Below are 21,995 nucleotides of genomic sequence, written 5' to 3' on the forward strand. Positions count from 1 at the left end.
TATCTCCAATATCATCCCAACATATATTAAGTTGGTCTATCTTCCTATGGCTTCTACTTTTGGATAGCAATATAAGCTGTTTCATAGTGTTAGAACAGAAATAAGTATTTCCTACTTAGAATAGAAATAGGAATAGGAATAAGAATAAGAATAGGAATCCTAGTTGGAAAAGGATTCCAATGTAGTGTCTATAAATAGGGTCTCAATGTAACTATTTAGATACACAATTCAATAATATTTTTCGTATACATTTCTCACATGGTATCAGAGGATTGGTGAGAACAAACAAGTCACCGTATGTCTATGTCAATTTTCGGTGATTGTTGGGTCTGATTTTGTTATTCTTTTTTCTTTCTGTGGGTGTTGTGCGAAAACCAACACCACCACGAGGCTCGGAAAGCCCATGCGACCAAACCTTAGCCAAAACCACCGGAAAACATCACCCCACGCGCTCTCACGCGCCGATCGGAGGTGGTAGTTTCCGGCGAGATCTGGCTCACGCGCCGGTGCATGAGGGCTTTTTTGATCATATTTTTTGAGAATTTTTTTGACAGTTGGGGTCGTCCAGCCATTCCGACCAAGCCCATACTGCTTTTGACCAGATCCGATCGCCGAAATTAGGGTTCCGGCTATTTCCAAGCAGTTTCCGACGACGTTTCTTTGAGATTTGAATTTTCCGACAATCAGATCTCAATAATCAACTTTTTTTTTCATTGTTTCCAAGACAAATTTAGCATAATGTCTTTTGGGTGTGATGTTTTTGGTTCTAAAAATATGGGGATTGGAAGTTCTAGCCCTATAATCACTTCAAAACTTTTATTGGGAAGTTCAAACCATTTATCTTGGGCTTCCTCGGTTGAGCTGTGGTGCAAGGGTCAAGGTGTCCAAGATCACTTAACGAACAAGGCTTATGTGGTAGATGTAAAGGCAAAGACTAGTGAGGAAGATGCAAAAGCCAAAGCACAATGGGAGAAAGTAGATGCTCAATTATGTAGTCTCCTATGGCGTTCTATTGATTCCAAGTTGATGCCCTTGTTTCGCCCATTCCAGACGTGTTATACAGTTTGGGAAAAGGCTTGTGCTTTATACACTAATGACATATCTCGATTCTATGATGTGATATCTCGATTGACCAACTTAAAGAAACAAGAATCCGATATGTCTACTTACTTGGGACAGGTACAGGCAGTCATAGAGGAATTTGACACATTGATGCCAGTTACTACGAATGTGGAAAAACAACAAGAACACAGACAAACATTGTTTCTAGTTCTTACTCTTGCTGGACTTCCTCCTGATCATGATTCTGTACGTGATCAGATTTTAGCTAGCCCTTCAGTTCCTACAATCGATGAATTATTCTCTCGTCTCCTTCGTCTTGCGGCACCTCCCAGTCACAAGGTAGTTTCATCACCCACTGTTGACTCATCTACTCTCGCATCTCAAACCTTTGAAAAGCGTACATATCAATCTATGGAGAATCGGCGAGGGGGAGGGCGTTTTGGGAAACCTCGATCCAAGTGTAGTCATTGTCATAAGCCTGGACACACTCGTGATATATGTTATATTTTGCATGGTCCACCACCCAGTTATGATCCTATTGTTCTAAAGGAATATAATGAGTTCCTTCGAAATCGCGCAAGTAAACAGACATCTCCACCAGTAGCATATGGTGCTCAACTTAATCAACCATCCAATAATGCTCATATTGCTCAGACATAATATGATGAGTTCCTTCAGTATCGTGCAAATAAGCAAACGTCTCCACAAGTAGTTTCGGTTGCACAACCTGATGTCTCTGTTGCGGGTAATTCTTTTGCTTGTGTGTCGCAATCTAGTACTCTTGGAACATGGGTCATGGACTCTCAGGCTTCTGATCATATCTCTGGTAATAAATCACTTTTATCCATATTGTTTACTCACAATCTCTTCCAGCTATTACTTTAGCCAATGGGATCCAAACAAAACCAAAAGGGGTTGGAAAAGTCAAACCCCTATCTTCTGTCACCCTAGAATATGTTCTTTATGTCCCTGGTTCTCCTTTTAATCTAGCATCTGTTAGTCGTTTGACGAAAGCCCTACATTGTAGCATAACTTTTTTCGATGATTTTTTTCTCATGCAGGACCGCAGTACGGGACAGATGATTGGAAGAGGACATGAATCACAAGGCCTTTACTATCTTACCTCTTCAAATTCCTTAGCAGCATGCTCCGTTACAGATTACCCAGATCTAATTCACAAACGTTTGGGACATCCGAGTCTATCCAAACTGCAAAAAATGGTGCCTAGTTTGTCTAGTTTATCCACATTAGATTGTGAGTCGTGTCAACTTGGGAAACACACTCGTGCTATGTTTTCTCGTAGTACTAAGGGTCGTTCAGACTCTATTTTTACATTAGTTCATTCTGATATTTGGGGTCCTAGTAGAGTCAGTTCCACCTTAGGATTTCGTTATTTTGTTAGTTTCATTGATGATTATTCAAAATGTACTTGGGTTTTCTTAATGAACGATCGTTCTGAGTTATTTTCTATTTTCAAAAGTTTCTTTGCTGAAATACAAAATCAATTTGGTGTTTCTATTCGTACTTTTCGTAGTGATAATGCCTTAGAATACTTATCCTCCCAATTTCAGGAGTTTATGACTCACCAAGGCATTATTCACCAGACTACTTGTCCATACACCCCTCAACAAAACGATGTAGCTGAAAGAAAAAATCGGCATCTTATTGAGACCGCTCGTACTCTTCTCCTTGAATCCAATGTTCCACTGCGTTTTTGGGGAGATGCAGTTCTTACGTCTTGTTATTTGATAAATAGAATGCCCTCTTCTTCTATTCAGAATCAGGTTCCACATTCCATACTGTTTCCTCAATCACATCTCTATCCTATCCCTCCTCGTGTCTTTGGGAGCACATGCTTTGTTCATAACTTAGCCCCAGGAAAAGATAAACTAGCTCCTCGTGCCCTCAAATGTGTCTTTCTTGGTTACTCTCGAGTCCAAAAAGGGTATCGTTGTTATTCACGTGATCTTCATCGATACCTTATGTCCGCTGATGTTACATTTTTTGAGTCTCAGCCTTAATATACATCTTCTGATCATCCTGATGTCTCTATGGTCTTATCCATACCTCAGGTTTTACCTGTGCCAACCTTTGAGGAATCTACGGTTACTTCTACATCTCCAGTTGTAGTGCCACCACTACTAACTTATCATCGCCGTCCACGTCCAACCCTAGTCCCAGATGATTCATGTCATGCGCCGGACCCTGCTCCTACTGCGGACTTGCCTCCTCCTAGCCAACCGCTTGCACTTCAAAAAGGTATACGATCCACTCGAAATACTAACCCACATTATATCTTCTTAAGTTATCATCGTCTATCATCACCCCATTATGCATTTGTGTCGTCTTTGTCCTCTATTTCCATTCCTAAGACTCAGGTGAATCACTTTCTCATTCTGGATAGAGGCAGGCTATGGTTGATGAGATGTCTGCTTTATATAAGAGTGGTACTTGGGAGACTGTCTCCCCCTGCAGGTAAATCTACTGTTGGTTGTCGTTGGGTTTATGCAGTCAAAATTGGTCCAGACGGTTAGGTTGATCGACTTAAGGCTCGCCTTGTTGCCAAAGGGTATACTCAAATATTTGGGCTAGATTATAGTGACACTTTCGCTCCTGTGGCTAAAATTGCATCTGTTCGTCTTTTTCTATCTATGGCTGTCGTTCGTCATTGGCCTCTTCATCAATTGGACATTAAGAATGCTTTTCTGCATGGTGATCTTGAGGAAGAAGTTTATATGGAGCAACCACCTGGTTTTGTTGCTCAGGGGGAGTCTAGTAGCCTTGTATGTCGATTGCGCAGGTCACTCTATGGTCTAAAGTAGTCTCCTCGAGCTTAGTTTGGGAAGTTCAGCACAGTAATTCAGGATTTGGCATGACTCGTAGTGGAGCTGATCACTCTGTGTTTTATCGGCATTTTGCACCAAGTCGATGTATCTATTTGGTTGTTTACGTTGATGATATTGTTATCACCGGTAATGATCAAGATGGTATCACCGATTTGAAGCAACATCTCTTTAAGCACTTCCAAACTAAAGACCTTGGCAGATTGAAGTATTTTCTAGGTATTGAGGTTGCTTAGTCTAGATCAGGTATTGTTATTTCTCAACGCAAGTATGCCTTAGACATTCTTGAGGAGACATGAATGATGGGATGTAGACCTATTGACACTCCTATGGATCCGAATGTTAAACTCCTTCCAGGATAGGGGGAGCCACTTAGTAATCCTGAAAGGTATAGACGGCTTGTTGGAAAGTTGAATTATCTCACAGTGACTAGACCTGACATCTCTTTTCCTGTGAGTGTTGTAAGTCAGTTTATGACTTCCCCTTGTGATAGTCATTGGGAAGCAGTTGTTCGTATTCTGCGATATATAAAGTCAGCTCCCGGTAAAGGACTACTCTTTGAGGATCAAGGCCATGAGCATATCATTGGATATACAAACGCTGATTGGGCAGGATCACCCTCTGACAGACGTTCGACATCCGAATATTGTGTTTTAGTAGGAGGTAATTTGGTGTCGTGGAAGAGTAAGAAACAGAATGTGGTTGCTCGATCTAGTGCAGAATCAGAATATCGAGCAATGGCGACAGCAACTTGTGAGCTAGTTTGGATCAAACAGTTGCTGGGAGAACTAAAATTTGGCAAAGTTGATCAGATGGAACTTGTGTGTGATAATCAAGCGGCTCTTCATATCGCATCAAATCCAGTGTTTCATGAAAGGACTAAGCACATTGAGATTGACTGTCACTTTGTCAGAGAAAAGATACTCTCGGGAGATATTGTTACGAAATTTGTGAAGTCAAATGATCAGCTTGCAGATATCTTCACCAAGTCCCTCACATGTCCTCGTATTAATTACATCTATAACAAGCTAGGTACATATGATTTGTATGCACCAGCTTGAGGGGGAGTGTTAGAATAGAAATAAGTATTTCCTACTTAGAATAGAAATAGGAATAGGAATAGGAATAAGAATAGGAATCCTAGTTGGAAAAGGATTCCAATGTAGTGTCTGTAAATAGGGTCTCAATGTAACTATTTAGATACACAATTCAATAATATTTTTCGTGTACATCTCTCACACATGGCATTTACTTGATTAAAGCTAATTTCTATCTTAAAAAAATGGAAGTTGCAAAGTTTAAATCACAGCTGTCGCTGCTTATGCCTAATTGTTATCCCTAATTCTCTCACCAGCGATGCTGATATGGCAATCTCAACAAGGTAAACAAAAAACTGCTTATTTACTGAAGGGCCCAGCGATCCTAAAGTGTAATGATTTCCTAAAGTGCCAAATTGCAGTAGGATCTGGCTATCAATTACACGGACTAGGAGTGTAGCTCCTTCACTAGGACCAACATGAACCCTTGCTACCCTGCAATAAGTACATGATACACATAATGGAATTTTTTTTTCAGAATAGTTGCTTACCTATGTTTTCTGTAGAAGTCACTTCTGAACCACTTGAAAGCACTCTCTTTCTGTAGAATTTCAAGCCATCACCTGAGGGATTACGCAATAATGGCGGATGCATGGCATAAAAATTTCCTAGGGCAGCAGCAATAGTCTGAAAACAAATTTTCTCATCCTCCCAGTCAACCTACAAATTAACAGAAGTAAAATCAGACAGTTGAGCAAGATGGGACAGAGGGAGTAACAATTTAGTCTTGTCCTATCTACCAACATTTGTAGCTTTGGGATGTCAACAATGCCCCTCAAGTTTGATGAAAATACCAATTTGTTCACTGAAAAAACAAATTTAACAAGACTTTGTGCCAATGTCACATAAAACAACTTTGATCCTCCACACAATCTACATAGAAACCATAAGACCCACAATAATAGGCAATATATATCACCCACCAAGGCAACTGTAATATCACATGCTTAGATTAAAATTCATCAAATCCTAATATTTCCATATACTACCTATGGATTGGTAATAAAGAAAAATAGCCTTTCATCTTGTTAAGTGGGACTTGGTAGTGAGAGAAAAAAGGAGGACGAATTCAGCAGCCATCTCTTTTTGCATTGCACAGTGGAGGTAACTTGGAATCTGTTTTTCAATATTTTCAACTTCTCTTTTGTCATGCCTTTCAGTTTGAAAGACCTGTTGACTGTTTGGGACAAAAGTGGGATCAGGGAACCAGCAAGAAGTTTGAGGGTTACAGTGTCAGCTTGTATCTGTAGGGTTGTGGACTGAAAGAAATGTTAGGTGGTTTGAAGGGAAAGCAATCTCTGTACAAATGTTAAAAGTACAAATAACTTTGTTTTTTTGGTGCAACTTACGGGATGTGAAGGATAAAAACAGTATGTTAGATTTGATCAAGTCACTACAGAAGTCTATTTCCGTATAGAAAGGCAGCCCTCTTTTTATTTTTGCCCAGGGGATTTTCTGATTTGTATGTACAGATCACTTTCTTAGAAGGCGTATGGACATAGATTTGGTTAAAATTTGGACAAAAGAATTTTTGAAGTTGAAAAATGGTTTTTAGAAGTTGAAGTTGTGCAAGTGGAAATAAATTCACTTGAAAATCTAGTCAAAACCAGCTTTTCAAATTTGAAAAACTCCTTTCCAAAATCTAACCAAAAAGTCAGTCCAATGTATAACCAATTTTTTTTTTTATATAAAAAAAATGCAAAAATGGAAAAACTTTCTATGTCGAAACGGCTCTATTAGTTTGGCTGTGTACTATGTACTCAAAGATTCCGGTTCTTTGAGCAATGATGCAAGAAGGTAAATTGTGGTATAAAGTAAATCAACACTAGTATTTTAGCGAGAAAAACTCCCTGCTCAAGAGAGGCAAACCCACAACCTACATCTGTAGGATTTTCTCAAACGCACCACTAAGCTCAAGCAATTTAAGATTTACGGTTGCCCTTGTAACACCCAAGGAACTGTTCTCAACAATCCCAAACTCTACCCCCTTAACTTTTCTCTCCAATGACTCTACCTATCAATGAAGTCCCTTACAAACACAAAACAACACTTACTACAACCAACTATGAAAGTAATCAAGATCTTGTTTTGGTACCACTACAAGAAACTAACTAGAACAACTCAAGAACAATATAGATAAAACTTGATAGGAGCAGGTTCTTTCGTTGTAGCAACAATTTTTTCTTCAAGACTCTTTGTGCTGACTTTTTCATTATGACACCTCTCCTTTAGGTGTGGTTAAACTCCAATGCTTTGTGTCGTGCTGTTTATATAGAAGTAGATAGCTGCCTTGTAGTTCTCCAATCCAAACAGGAATTGATTCAAGTTTGCCCATAAATCCAATTCTAGTTTAACTTCGTTTGGATCTTCTCATGCGACGGGCGTCTTCCTCTTAATTCAAAGTTAATATATGTGTTTGATTTATGGTAATATTTCCTTATCTTGAACTCCAGCTCCTTGCAGAATTAGACTGCATAATTCCAATTCTCCAAGTCTACATGAAACTACTACTTCATTGCAGTCTCAATTCTGCTAGAGGAACATGTTCTCTCATGAGTTCCTCTGACAGTGTTGCTAGCTTCTTCACTCGGCTAGCATGTAAAAAATAAAAGTTGCTACATTTGTATGGCTAAGCAAGGTTTGTAAGATTACTTAGACAAGTACAGGGACTAGCATTCCACTCATTGCAACCCATTGGATGGCTAGGTTTGAGAACCTGATCATAAATATGTTTTCTCAAAAGAACTTTCTTTAAAAACATCTCTTCAACTTTCAATGTGGGGACCAAGTTCTTTCATCTTTCTTCTTGCAGCCTCTTTGTAATGTTCCCCGTCTCTAGTGCTCTTAGTTAGGATTCCTTTTTAAGTAAGAATCAGTTCCTATATTGGTATCTTAATCACTAGCAACAGAATATAATTGTTCTCTAAATAGAACCAGGTTCCTTTATAAATAAGCACCTATTTCTTTACATTTTGGCCCCAACTGTAGCACTTCGAAGAGAACATTTTGTGGCTCTTTATCCAAGTATCACAGAGTCGCCCTTTTTAACATATGAAAATGAGCTGCTACCTTCATTTTTTCGCCCTTTGGGCATCATAAAAATTAAGTAAATGTGTAATTAATAGCATAACCAAGAGGAAATTATCACATTAGAAATTACTAATCCCAAAAGGAACACTTCATTAATGCATCCAAGTAGGCACATGTATCAACGTCTAAGAACAAAGAATCCAAGAACACCTATACTGATCATGGCAGTCGAGAAGACACTTGCTCAAAACATTACAGTTACCTAAATCTGCCAGTAACTGCTACATTCTAGGGTCCCAAAAAAACATGAACAACTATCAACTCTAGAAAAACACTTTAGACAGGACACAGGAGGGAACTTGAGGCTAAGAATCAGGTTCTTTGCCAGTGAGAGATAAGGATGAAAAGAGGCTCATGAATTTCTCAATCCTCTCAAGTGAAACCTTCTGCTCAGCAAGAAGTGTAACTGTTAGCTTAGCATTCTCAGCCTTTTTGAGCTTGGAAGGCTTCATGCACAGCTTCCGCCTTTTCCTTTGCCTCTCTTTCTTTGACAAGCTCTTCTAGCAGGTTTGTAACCACACTACTGCTCTTAGAACCTGTTCCCTTTTCTTTTTTTTTGAAACTGGTAACCTTGTATATTTCTATATGTGAACAAAACACAAGCAGTACATAGGTTGTACTGAGCCCATATATACAGCAAAAAAATAAAAAAACTCTAGGAATCTGAAGCTATTCTAATCTCCTAAGTGGAATCTAGTGCACCTAGAATATCTACAGTTTCTTCTGAGTATGTCTATCAACACCAAAAGCTAAAGAGCAGAATACAGTTCATTTTTATCTGCTAAACAGAGTTGCTCCTATTTTCAAAACATTTGGAATTTCTTTCTTTCCATATTGTCCACCAAATACAAGCTGGAACAATTCTCCAAGCTTCTCTGTCTCTAGCCTCCCATCGTGCTTCCTAGCTTGCTAATGTTGTTGAAACACTCTGCAAGTGCGGTTTTGCCTATCATTTCCTTTTCCCCTCCCTTTTTCCCAATGCTCGGGGGAATCTCAAAGTGGGTGAATACCTTTATCAGCCAAAAGCCATAGGGTAGGGAATGTGCCCCTTCAGCAGCTAGAGCCACGTGTTGTACCAATAAAGCAGGAAGGTTTACCAGATCTCCTTGGTCAAGTGCATCCATCACAATCATGTCCCTGTTTTTAGCTTCATTTCTCTTTTCTACTTGCGGCAGGACACACTTCTTTACTAGCTCAATATGATTTTGTGAGCTAGAGTCATCTCCCATTTCAGCACTTACCTTAACTCCTGAGCATCTCTTCCTTGTGGAAACTTGGCAGTCAAATAAACCCTGCTTTTTTCTGGCCCATCTTCGCCCCATTTTTCTTGAAGTATTCATCATAACCAACACAAGATATGTTGAAAATGTCCCCTACGTCTTCAACTGTAAATCTGATTCCTCTTCCCTTCACAGAGGACACCACTATATCATCATCAACTAGCTTGAACCTTCTATAAAAAAAAATTTTGAACTTGGTAACTTGAACCTTCTATAAAATTATGAACTTCTTCCTCATGAACCACTGGATTTGTGTCAAATAGTAGCTTAGTCCATTCATAATGGTCCAGTATTTTCTTGAGCTTTTTGATTCTAGCACTTCTTGTTTTCTTTTCAGCTGTTTTTTTTAATCCTCTTTAGATTGGATTCTTTGACCGAAGGAGCAGTTTCTTCCATCCATTTTGAGGGTCCTGTTCTTTTACTGACACCTTTAGAACTTGAAGCTTTCTTCAACCCTTTTTCTTCAGGGGATTCGACTTCATCTTTCCTTTCAACATTTGAGATATCAGAACCATGGTTCTGGGTTTCTTCCTCCTTATTTGTTTGCTTACGAACCAGTTCTCCTTGAGTTGTAACTTCTTCTCTACCCTGAAGTGGTTGATCTTATTTCTTGGGATATTTTAGGGTTTGATTGCATCCTGAGTAAGACTTCGGTGGATTGAGCATCGGATGTAATTTTGGAGTGTGCAACAGTGTTGAGGAAGATATGACTAGGTTTCAAGTTGCTGAGAATTACTTTGCTCTTTTGATTTTTCAAGAATGATGCGACTAAGTGAATATACGAGTGACTAATCTTTTAATAAATAGTCCGGATGACTTTTGAAGTCCCTTTTTTTTTTTTAAGTCACTGACTTTCATCGAAGGGGGTTTATTTTAACGGACCAATTTTCGTGGTTATTGATATCATGACCCCCTCCCCTCCCCCGTTTTTTTTCATGACCGTGGTGTCCGGATCAGCTTTCGCGCACCTCATCTAATTACACGGGATACTTGTCACCTCCCACCAACAACAGGTACCAGGTAACTTTGTCCACCAAGGTTAGCACAAATGGGAAGAATAACCTAGTGTTTATTTGTCTCCACAAAGTTTTGAACCTGAGACCTCAGGGTTCTCAACTACTTCATTGACCACTAGGCACACCCTTAGGTGCAACCCCTTCCCCTTTTTTTTAACAAATGACATTAATACACAGATTTAAAGTAATTTGTAGATTTGAAGGAGATGCATACTTGTGAGTCATGAGAACTAGACTCTCTGACAAGATCCTTTGAGTTGATCTTGTTTTGAAGGACAATCTTCCTTTTGACATATGTATTACACTTTCGATGCTTTGAGGTTCCTGAATATTTTCTTCTTTCTTTTTGTTGCAAGAGTCTTCATTTACCTTCAAGAAGGGAAGTTTTGTTACTTTGTTCCCTTTTTGATTACCCCCTTTTGCTGAGAGTAAAGTTTCCTTAGTCTAAGCTCCTCTTTTTTCTCATTTGGGCTTTTAATCTTGGTCATAGAGTTGTCTTAGGAACCAAAACTAGTTTGAGTTCCCAATATTTAGACAAAGGATGAATCAAGTGTTTCTTGGTCCATTTTGGCAGTTTTGTTCTTTTCTTTAGAGGGGCATGTGGCAAAATCTTTGGCATTCTATTGAGCTGTGTAATTTTTAGCAGATCCTTGCATTTTAACCATCTTTTCCCTTTCTTATGGCTTCTTATATCTGTGTTTGGTAAGTGGAGGTGTGTCTTTTTTATGGTCTTCTCCATTCAACTATTCTGTCCAGTTCATATTCAGCTTTGATGATCTTCTCGTGAATTACTCTACCTTCTTATAGCACACCTTCTGGGAACCTGTTCCTTTAGTTTCAATAAAAAACTTCTTGATATTGACTAGCTCCTTTTGAAGCATTCTTTTCCTCAAAAGCTCCGCATGAAGAGTAGAGGATGTGACATCTGATTCTTCCTTTTGAGTGTGTCTTTTGAAGCATTCTTTCCAGATGCTGATGTTCTTTTGCTCATTCCATTATTTTGAGCTGAATTTTCACCCTCTAGAATAAGGACCTGTTCCTTTAGACAGATTATCTTCCTCTTCACGTTTTCTCCTTTTCCTACTACTGCTATATGGTGATCCCTTTTTTGCCCAGAATGAATGTGTTAATTTGTCTCTATTGGTAGATATAGCTTCTCAAGAAATTCCATTTCTATGTGAGTTATACACACTAGATTTCTCTTCTAAGTGTGGATCGTCTCCTTGATTTTAGCTAAGCTTGTCTCCATTTCATTGTCTTCTTCTTCTAGGGCTGATATAACTCTCAATGTAAAATCTACTGTTGAGAAGGTTTGTAGCCAACAAAACTTAACACTTCCAACATTATGCTCTACTCCCAGGCACGATTCCCAAAAATATGAACTAGATCCAAAACCAACATCCATTTTCCGGTGGTCCTTCTGATCACCGGGATCCTTCACCCACACCTTCCCTCCCTTTTCCTTCCTTAACCCCTCCTTTGATCAATGGAGGACTGTATTTACTTTTCCGTAGGTTTTAAATCCTACGATCTCGAGAGAATCAAAGGAACGACAGGCGACTGGTACGAATGGACTGAGAGGAGTAAAAGAAACGTCACTAGAACTTCTTTCAACAAGAAATCAATGATCTGGATCACTCAGGTCATGCAGGAAGCTTCAAAGACGAAAGGAAATGTGGTGAAGAGATGGAGGAGACTAGAACCTCTATCAGAAATATATTGTGCTAGGAATTTCAACAAATATGGAAGATATCTGAGTCTGATAAACATAAGGGGAAGAATGAGGTCTGTTATCATAATCCCGGAGTTGACTTTGAACTCAGGATGGGGAAACATAGCAGACAAAATGGGGAGATTCCTTTCTAGTCATAGAAAGGAGGTGGAAAGTACAAAGCAGAGGTTGGTAGACAACAATTATCCCTTTGCAGAGGCAGTGAGGAGCATTAAATGGTCTAATAAAAAAGGGGACGGAGTTAATGCCCAAGCAACATTAATGAAGGAAGAAGGAATCATTTGCATTAATGAATCTTCAAACACCCACAGTGAAGTTTTGCAGAGAAGTCTAGTTGGAGATTTTGAAGGAAGGAATAATGTACTGCCAAACCTAGCAGAGGTGAGAAGCTGGGCAAACAAGTTTTGGAGACAAAGCCATGGGCTAAACATTTACGAAATGGGAGCTGGAAAATTCTTGTTTGAGTTTGCGATGGAAACCACGGCAGAACAGGTGCTTGCAGGTGAGTGGATTTGGAACAACTCAAGGGTCCAGTTAGAGTGGTGGTCCCCAACTTTAGCGGCCACAGATATGGAGAATAAACCAACAGCGATCTGGACCAAGATTGTAGGCCTTCCTCTACATCTCTGGTCAGAGACTGTTTTCAAGGCCATCGGAGATCTCTGTGGAGGTTGGATCGAAACTGAGGAAGAGACACAACTACGGAATCATCTCAAATGGGCTCGAATCAAAGTAAAAGGCGATGGGTCAAAGATCCCGAAGGAGGTGACCATTATCAATGCTGGAATCTCTTTTTCCATGCAACTGTGGACAGAAATTTCGGCGAGGTTCACCATCGTAGAAGAGGGAAAGGAGAAGCCCGTTATCCAGCAGTTATCGAGGATTTACCCAGAGGATAAAAGAGAGGAAAGTTGTGGTGTCAGCAGGAGACCACGTGGGGAGGTGTTAAAAAGGAATTTTGTTGGACCCACTTTGAATTCAAAAAATTTGGGCCCGAAACCCTCAAACGCAGGCCCAATAGTCCAAAAGCATGCAGACATTACAAATCTTCCTGTGAGTTCAAAAAGGCCCATGAACTTTAATGAACCCTCACGTGGCAATCACATGGCAGAAAACAAAGGCCTCACAGAAATAAAAGACCTGACAGCTAAATTTCTGGAAGCCTTCAGGAACTGGGAAACAAACACGGCGAAAGAAACAAGCATGGCGACGCAAGTCGATGGAGGAGAGAGAAATTCATCTTGCATCCAAACAGAACCGGGTATGATTGGTTCACAACAAACTTCTCATGAAAAAGGAAGAGGGGAGACAAACGATACACAATCAACAGAGCAAGACATGCAACTTCAACATATTCATGATGCAAAACCAGTCAACTTTCAGCTTCCAAATTCCCAAGAAGACTGCGAAACAGAAGCTTCAAATTGGGTGAATTCTCATATCCTAGATTTGAGCAACACATATGGGGTGGCCTTCGAAGGATTTGAAAGAGAAACCATAGCTTTGTTGATGAAGATTGATGAGAGGAAAATACAACTTGATAAGAAGGGGAAGGGTGAGGCAGTCTCTACTCCAAAGAGCAGAGGTATTGGAAAGAATGAACTGAAAAACTTAAAATCCAGCCTAAATGAAGAGGTGGAAGGAAGCAGAAGTAGAGGGAGGAATCTAAGCCTAACTTATAAATGAAAGTTAACTTGATTACATGGAACGTAAGGGGGCTGAACAATCAGAATAAGAGAACTATGGTGAAGAGTCTAACGAAAAAGTGGAAGGCAGATGTTTATTGTTTACAGGAAACAAAGATTAGCAAGGACTTAGAAGCAATGGCCAAACAGTTATGGTGATGTAGGTGGATGAAATGCGGTTACTTGGAAGCTGAAGGCAGTTGTGGGGGGATCTTGCTGCTGTGGGATAGTAGAATCTGGAGTGGGATCCTTGTTGAAACTGGTCAATACTCCATTACGTATGAGTTTGTATCAACTCAAAATTGTTTCACCTGGTACCTCACTGGAGTGTATGCTCCTCATACCAGAGATGAAAAGTTGATATGCTGGGAAGAATTGGCTGCAGTCAGGACTTTATGTGAAGGTCCATGGATTACATGTGGAGATTTCAATACAAATAGAACTATGGGAGAAAGAAGAGGATGTAACAGAATCTCTTATGTTATGTCTGACTTCTCAAGGTGGATAGAGGAGATGGAGCTACATGATCCTCATTTAAATGGTGGAAAGTTCTCCTGGTTTAGAGGCATCAATCATTCTAGTGCAGCTAGACTAGACAGATTCTTGTACTCGATGGAATGGGAAGAAAAATTCAAAAACATCAGGCAAAAGTTACTACCTAGAGTGCTATCAGACCACTGTCCTATATTGTTAGAAAGTGGTAACTGGGAGCAGAAAAGATCAAACTTTAAGTTTGAGAATTGGTGGCTAAAGGTGGAGGGTTTCACCAATTTGATTCAAAGTTGGTGGAATGAATTTCTAGTGGAAGGTTGTCCTGATTACATATTGAATATTAAACTAAGAATGCTAAAGCAGAAACTCAAGGAGTGGAGCAAGTCAAATTTTTGGGGAGATCACTAGTAAGAAAAATAGCTTACTGGAGGAACTCGCAGAAATTGATTTGATACAAGAAACCAGGGAATTGACTGAAGATGAAGTGATAATAAGAGCCACCATAGTAGTGGAGCTGGAAGAGTTGGCAAAAAATGAAGAATCGAAATGGAGACAAAAATCAAGGGTTTTATGGCTGAAACAAGGAGATAATAACACAAGGTTTTTTCAGAGAATGGCAACAGCCCACAGAAGGATCAACACTATTGATAGGTTGATAGACAGAGGAGAGGTTGTAGAAGACCCTGTAGAGATCAGGAACACCGTGATTAATTTCTACAAAGAACTTTACACTGAATCTGAGGAGTGGAGACCCAACTTTGACCTTATGGAATGTCCAACTATTTCTCAGGAAGAAAAGGATTGGATGCAAAGACCATTTACTGAATCAGAGGTCTTGCAATGTCTACAACTTTGTGATGGAGATAAAGCTCCAGGGCCAGATGGCTACACAATGAGTTTCTTTAAATCTTGTTGGGGAATTGTAAAAGAGGATCTGATGCTGACAATTCACAACTTCCATCAAAATGGAATTTTTGAAAAGTCTTTCAATGCCACCTTCCTAGCACTGATTCCTAAAAAACCTGGAGCAGAAGAATTGAAAGATTTCAGGCCTATTAGCTTGATAGGAGGAGTCTACAAGATCATTTCCAAACTGATTACCGAGAGGTTGAAGACAGTAATGGGGAAACTGGTTGATGTACACCAAATGGCCTTTCTGAAAGAAAGGCAAATCATGGATGCTGCACTAATTGCTAATGAGTTGGTAGACTCCAGAGTTAAGCAAAAAATTCCTGGAATTTTATGTAAGTTGGACATAGAGAAGGCCTATGATCACGTCAATTGGGCTTTTCTGCTGAAGGTTTTAAAGGACATGGGATTTGGGAGGAAATGGCTCAATTGGATAAAGTTCTGCATATCCACTGTTAAATTCTCCCTGATCATAAATGGAAACTCTTAAGGTTTTTTCCAATCACAAAGAGGTTTGAGACAAGGTGACGCTCTCTCACCTTTTCTTTTCTTGTTAGCCATGGAAGGCCTCAATCACATGATCAGAAAAGCAAATGTTAATGGATGGATTAAAGGCTTTAAGGCTCAGAATCAGGGGAATAGGGACAATGAGGTGGGGATTACTCATCTACTATATGCAGATGATACTTTAGTTTTCTGTGAGGCTGAGGTGATACAAATTAGACACATCAGAGCAATCCTTACTATCTTTGAAGGTATATCTGGTCTGCATGTAAATTGGCAAAAAAGTTTTCTCTATCCTGTGAATCAAGTGGATAATTTGGAGTTGCTAGCTAGAAATCTTGGCTGCTAAATAGCAACCCTACCTACAAGGTATCTGGGCATGCCTTTAGGAGCACAAAATAAGGAGACAGCTGTGTGGAGTGAAGTTTTGGAGAGATGTAACAAGAAGCTTGCTAGGTGGAAGAGTCAATACCTCTCCCTGGGAGGTAGGTTGACTCTAGTTAAATCAGTCCTTGATGCCCTTCCCTCATATATGATGAGCCTATTTCCAATTCCAAAGAACATTGTGAAAAAGATCGATCAACTCAGAAGGTCTTTCCTATGGAATGGAAATAAAGAGCACAAAAGTTACCATCTAGTTAAGTGGGATACTCTTACTCTTAGCAGAAAGCAAGGGGGGCTGGGAATAAAAAAGCTCAATCTTCAGAACAACTGTCTCCTTCAAAAATGGTTGTGGAGATTCTGCATTGAAGATCAGTCACTCTGGAAAAGAGTCATCACAATGAAGTATGGACTACAAAGCCATTGGATTACTGAGGAGGCTCTTGGAACTTTTGGATGCAGTGTGTGGAAGACTATTAGAAGATTATGGCCCCAATTCAAAGGCAACATCTCACTAAAGGTGGGAAATAGTAGGAAAATTGATTTTTGGAATGAACACTGGATTGGGGATGAAAGCCTGCAATCACTCTTCCCAGACCTGTTTATGCTCACCACTCAAAACAAGGCCACAGTCTCACAGCTATGGAGTCCTCAGGGTTGGAATCTCATTTTCAGGAGAGCTTTGAATGATTGGGAAATCAAGAGGGTCATTAATCTGTTTCAGATCCTCAATGCCTTCCCAGGCACCTCCACTGAACCTGATAAGCCTATTTGGAGATGGCAAAGCAAAGGTGTGTTTACAGTAAAGTCATGTAACTGCAGATACAATATTGGCCAAACACAGATCAGAAACTGGCCATGGAAGTTAATATGGAAGATAAAAATACCATTGAAGATCTCATGTTTTGCCTGGTTAGTGTGCAAAAGGGCCTGCTTAACACATGAAGTGCTTCAAAAGAAAGGCAGACAATTATGCTCAAGATGCTTTAAGTGTGATCAAGATGCAGAAGTTAATAGTCATTTATTCCTTCATTGCAAAGTAGCTACAAGCTTGTGGAACACGTTTCTTGGTCTTCTTGGTGTATGCTGGGCAATTCCAAAGTCCACTAAGGATTTGCTCTACAGCTGGAAGGAGATAGGAAGAAGGGAGTCAAATGAAGATTGGTGGGAGTTAATCCCAGCCTGCATCTGGTGGTCCCTATGGAAAGAAAGGAATGGAAGATGCTTTGAGGATAAGAGAAACAACATCCAGAAAATTAGAATGAATTGTCTTAGTCTTTTGTACTTTTGGTGTAAACAAGATATGATGGGGGGATATAGAACTTTTTGATGACTTCATAGGCAATTTGTAATCTCCCATAGGGTAGTTTGATATGCTCTGATGAGATTGTAAGTGACCTATGCTCATCATTTATTTGATGATGAGCCTTTTGTGAATACACAGTTACCTTTATCTCAAAAAAAAACTCTCAATGTTGTGGTCCTTAATTTGTGCAGTTTTCTTTGGTTCTTGGTGGACCTTCCTTCTCAATGTTGTAGTCCTGAAATTTTGTCTTTAGATCTCTATAATTACTTTGCAATGTATACCATATTTGCTCAGTAATGATACAGGAGGAAGCTTTGTTGAATTTATTAGGACTAATACCACATACAAGGATTCTTCTTGTTTTACCATCCAGTTGGGCATTCTTATGCAGGGGTTTTGTTTGGACCTTTTGAATGATGCTCCACAGTTTGGGATTTTCACCAATGAAGAAGTCTTTCATTCTCACCTTCCACCAACTATAATGTTTGCCAAGAAAGCATGATCCTTTCTTAGTTGATAATAGTTAGTCTCTTGGAAAACTACAATCAACTAAGAAAGGATCTTGTTTTGTTACTACTCCAAGAGACTAACTATTACAACTCAAGAACAGTATAGATAAAACTTGATAGGAACAAGTTCTTTCGTTGTAGCAGCAACTTCTTCTTCAAGACTATTTGAGTTGACTCTATCACTCTGACGTGGTGACACTTCTCTCTTTAGATGTGGTCAAACTCCAAAGCTGTGTGACGTGCTGTTTATATAGAGTAAATAGCCGCCTTGTAGTTCTCCAATCCAAACAAGAATCAATTCAAGTCTGTCCATGAAACCAACTTCTTTTTCCTAATTCCAAGCTAATTCCATGTGTTCAATTTATGGTAATATTTCCACATCTTGAACTTCAGTTCCTTGTAGAATTGGACTGAGAGCCTGTTTGGATTTGGCTTTATTTAAGTGCTTTTAAGTCAAAATAGCTTTTAAGCACTTTTGTAGTGTTTGAGTATTAAGAAAAAAAGCTTTTAAGCACTTTTGTAGTGTTTGAGTATTAAGAAAAAAAGCTTTTAAGCACCTGTTTTTAAGTCAATGTCCATGGCTATCTCGTCCAACTTCCACTGTGGTATCTGAACTGATGCTGTGAAATAGGAAAGAGTCGAGCACAGCTTTCGCGTCACCAGAAATCCTTTTCTGTTTATTGTGAGACTTGACAAAAATAAGCCAAAAGCTACAAGTTTATCCAAACAGACTCTGAGTCATAATTCAATTCTCCAATTCTTCACGAAACTTCTTCATTGCAGTCTCAGTTCTGCTAGAGGAACAGGTTCTCTGATAAGTTTCATTTGTAGTATTGATTAACTTCTGCACTTCTTCTTGGAGATTTGTTGAGGGCCTGGTTCTTGATCTTCATTCTTCACACAGATTGTCAATCATCAAAACACCACATGATCTTGAATGTAGATTCAGAGATCATAATGTTTTAGTGCTTTGCTTCAATAATATACTTGCTTACCAGTTCTAAAATATCAGAATAAATTTTAACTTAAAATTTTCACCTACAGCTATCAGGAAAATTTGAGAGGTGATTCCACAAGAAGAAAGAAGAGGACTTCAAATGTCATATGCTAATGAACAGACAACACAATGAGACAAAAAACTGTTGCTTTTAAATATATTTCTCCAGCCAATGGAAATCCAAGTTGATCCACTGAAACATGATAGATTCATTCAGAGGCAAACAATACAAAACTAATGTAGCATAACTTCCTTTGAGAAAGGCAAGTAGAAGAGAGCAAAAAGACGGGGAAAACAGAGGCTGGAAATTGTAGCTACTATATATTAAACCTTGGAAAGCACAAAAGTCAGAACGTAAATTGAGACCACTCATTGAAAGAAGAAATAGAATGTACATAGGAAATCTAGTGCCAAAGTAATCAATGTTAAAAGGCTCAATATATTAATTTAGGATGATACTTGGCAATGAAAATGAGTTTACAGGCTGATAACTTCCAACATACTAAGCAGATCAGGCTGCTTCATATGTGGTCGATGAACTTCATTGTGCAACACCCAAAGGTCCACAGTCATGGGCAAGAACATTATAGAATTGATAAGATCTTTGTTACATGGAATAGGAAAGAAGACAAAGAAATAGCAAAGAACTCACATCATTTCCTAAACAAAGTATAAATTCTGGGATGCGGTCCATGTCAGGTGTGTACTGATCCAGTATAACAGGAAGCCTAGACATATTGCCATTTGAATCGATATGAATACTAAAATACTCCTCTAGCATTCCAGCCTTTTGCTTGAGCAGTTCTGTATTCATCTGAAGTAATACATAGAAAATGCCAATGCTGATTAGGAAGAGGGTATAATGATGATAGGTGACAAAATTACCTGAATTGAATTAGACAAAAGTAATAATTTCTTTCAGTGTCCAGGAGCAGACATGGCAAGAAATAGAATTAAATTACTGTAGTGAAGTTACAGTTGAGTTAAGATGAAATTACCTCGGCAATCTTTCCTCTTAGCTCTTTGCTTTCATTGCCTTCTGGATCTGTACCCTCTTCTTTCAGAGCAAGCATTACTAACTCAGGTAATGATGCTGGTTCACTCAGTTGAATTGCATTGAAATGGGCAAACCGACGTAAAACTTGCTGATACATAAGCTCTTTACTTTTGTAGCATCAAATGTAGGGAAGATCATCAAATACATAGTTAAACAAGTTATCTAATGAAGGAAAATTCAAGGAATTAAAAGAGCCATGGAAAAATTACACAGCATCAGAAAAGGCAGAAATCAAAGCGAGAGATCAAGCTGTAGAGATATTGGAATCTTCGCTGTCAAGTGCTCTAGCAGGTTTTCTTTTTCGTTATTTCCTTTCTTTTTAATAACCGAGAAATCTTTTGAGAGCTAGTGGCGCAGGATTCGAAACTCAGTGGATAATAGGTCAGGACCTCTACCCTTAACCACTTAATACCAGGTTTTTGATTGTGGCAAGGTTCGAACCTGTAACATTCACCTAGTTAAGATTGCTTTCCCTCTCTTGGGCTTCTTAAGAATTGTGAGAATAGGATTGTATATAATGTATGGTAACGTACAAAACAACTTTCCAATTAAGGAGGTGGCTACAGTCATATGCAAAATAATTACCCAACAAGAGTCAGGGTCAAATCCCACGTGGATTGGAGGTAGGATTTGCCAAAGTTCGTGACTCAACTCACAAGAGCATGCATATTGTATCAACAATGAATGTAAATGGGGTGGGGGGGCGGGAGGGCATTGTTTATAACAAGTAATCGATTTGAAACTTCTATTGCAAAATGTAGCACAAATGTTGATTTATCAAAGTTGGAGAGACTAGGGGTGTGCATTTGATGGGGTGTCGATTTGATAGATATTGACTAATTATCTTAGAATGGATTACCACATCTTTGGTTTGAACTACATGCAAAGTTTTTCAAAGCAATGTGTTTGTTTTGGTTCTTTCAAACCCCAAAACTATACCATATCAACAACCAAACATTAGCTTGAGTGGGCATAGACTATCTCTAGCTCAAGCCCTTAAATGAGGATCAAATCAAATTAAAACTATTTCTAGCTCTAATCCTTTGATTAAAACCTCAAGTCCTCACCATTGAAGCTTTACCCAATCTCACTTTTCTTTCTCAAGAAAAAGTAAAATTAGAGAGTTCAATTAATGTTTGCACCCATTACTTTTTAGATTAAAACTTGAAGACAACAATAGATTTATGCGGTATAATCAATTTTAAGTGTTGGAACAAGTATAGGAATCATAGTTGGAAAAGGAGTCTAATGTAGTGTCTATGAATAGGGTCTTTATGTAACAATTTAGATAAACAATTCAATCATATTCTCTTCTATATTTCTCACATGGTATCAGAGCATTGGTGAGAAACTTCAAGTCACCGTGTCAAATTCCGGGGACAGTTAGGGCTGATTTGTGTCATCTTGCCGTTCTGAAGGTGTTGTGCGAAAACCAACACCATCACGAGGCTCGGGAAGCTCAGGCGACCAAACCCCAACCAGAACCACCAAAAAAAAACCCTCACACGCTATCCCGCTGTTCGAAGGTGGAAGTTTTCCGGCGAGATCTGGATCAAGCGCCGGCACATGAGGGTTGCTCCGGTCATTGTTTTCAAGCTGTTTTTTTCATTGGGGTTGTCCAATATTTCCGATCAAAACCCGTCTAATTTTCTCCAGATCCGATCGCTGGAATTAGGGTTCCAGCGATTTTCAGGCAATTTCCAGCAAGTTCCCGGTGAAATCAGAATTTCCAGGCAGTTTCCAGCAGTTTCTTACAATTTTCAAGTCAAATTTTGAAAAAATGTTTTTGGCTCCAAAAATACGGGGATTGGATAACTTCACAACTATTAATGGGAAGTTCAAACTATTTAGCTTGGGCTTCCTAAGTTGAGTTGTGGTACTAGGGTCAAGGTGTTCAAGATCATTTACCAAACAATACTTGTGTGGTAAATGAAAAGCAAAGCCTAGTGATGAGGATGCAAAAGCCAAAGCACAATGGGAGAAAGTGGATGCTCAATTATGTAGTCTCCTATGGCGCTCTATTGATTCAAAGTTG

General features: G+C 39.2%; 1 protein-coding gene across 2 annotated transcripts in view; it reads right to left on the reverse strand.

Annotated features, from left to right (window-relative positions):
* Positions 1–21,995, reverse strand: part of LOC125823835 (DNA mismatch repair protein MLH1) — a 48,191-nt gene that overhangs the window by 3,828 nt on the left and 22,368 nt on the right. The window contains exons 12-14 of one of the 2 annotated variants that reach the window (XM_049503211.1): positions 19,902–20,067; positions 19,556–19,717; positions 5,494–5,662 (exon numbers count right to left, since the gene is read on the reverse strand). In XM_049503211.1, the coding sequence (XP_049359168.1) occupies positions 5,494–5,662; positions 19,556–19,717; positions 19,902–20,067 (497 nt within the window). The remainder of the gene's footprint in view (positions 1–5,493; positions 5,663–19,555; positions 19,718–19,901; positions 20,068–21,995) is intronic. The other variant, XM_049503212.1, reaches the window with a different exon arrangement.

This window comes from Solanum verrucosum, unplaced genomic scaffold, assembly GCF_900185275.1.
Source record: "Solanum verrucosum unplaced genomic scaffold, falcon-dt-bn FXZP01000015.1, whole genome shotgun sequence".
NCBI lineage: Eukaryota > Viridiplantae > Streptophyta > Magnoliopsida > Solanales > Solanaceae > Solanum > Solanum verrucosum.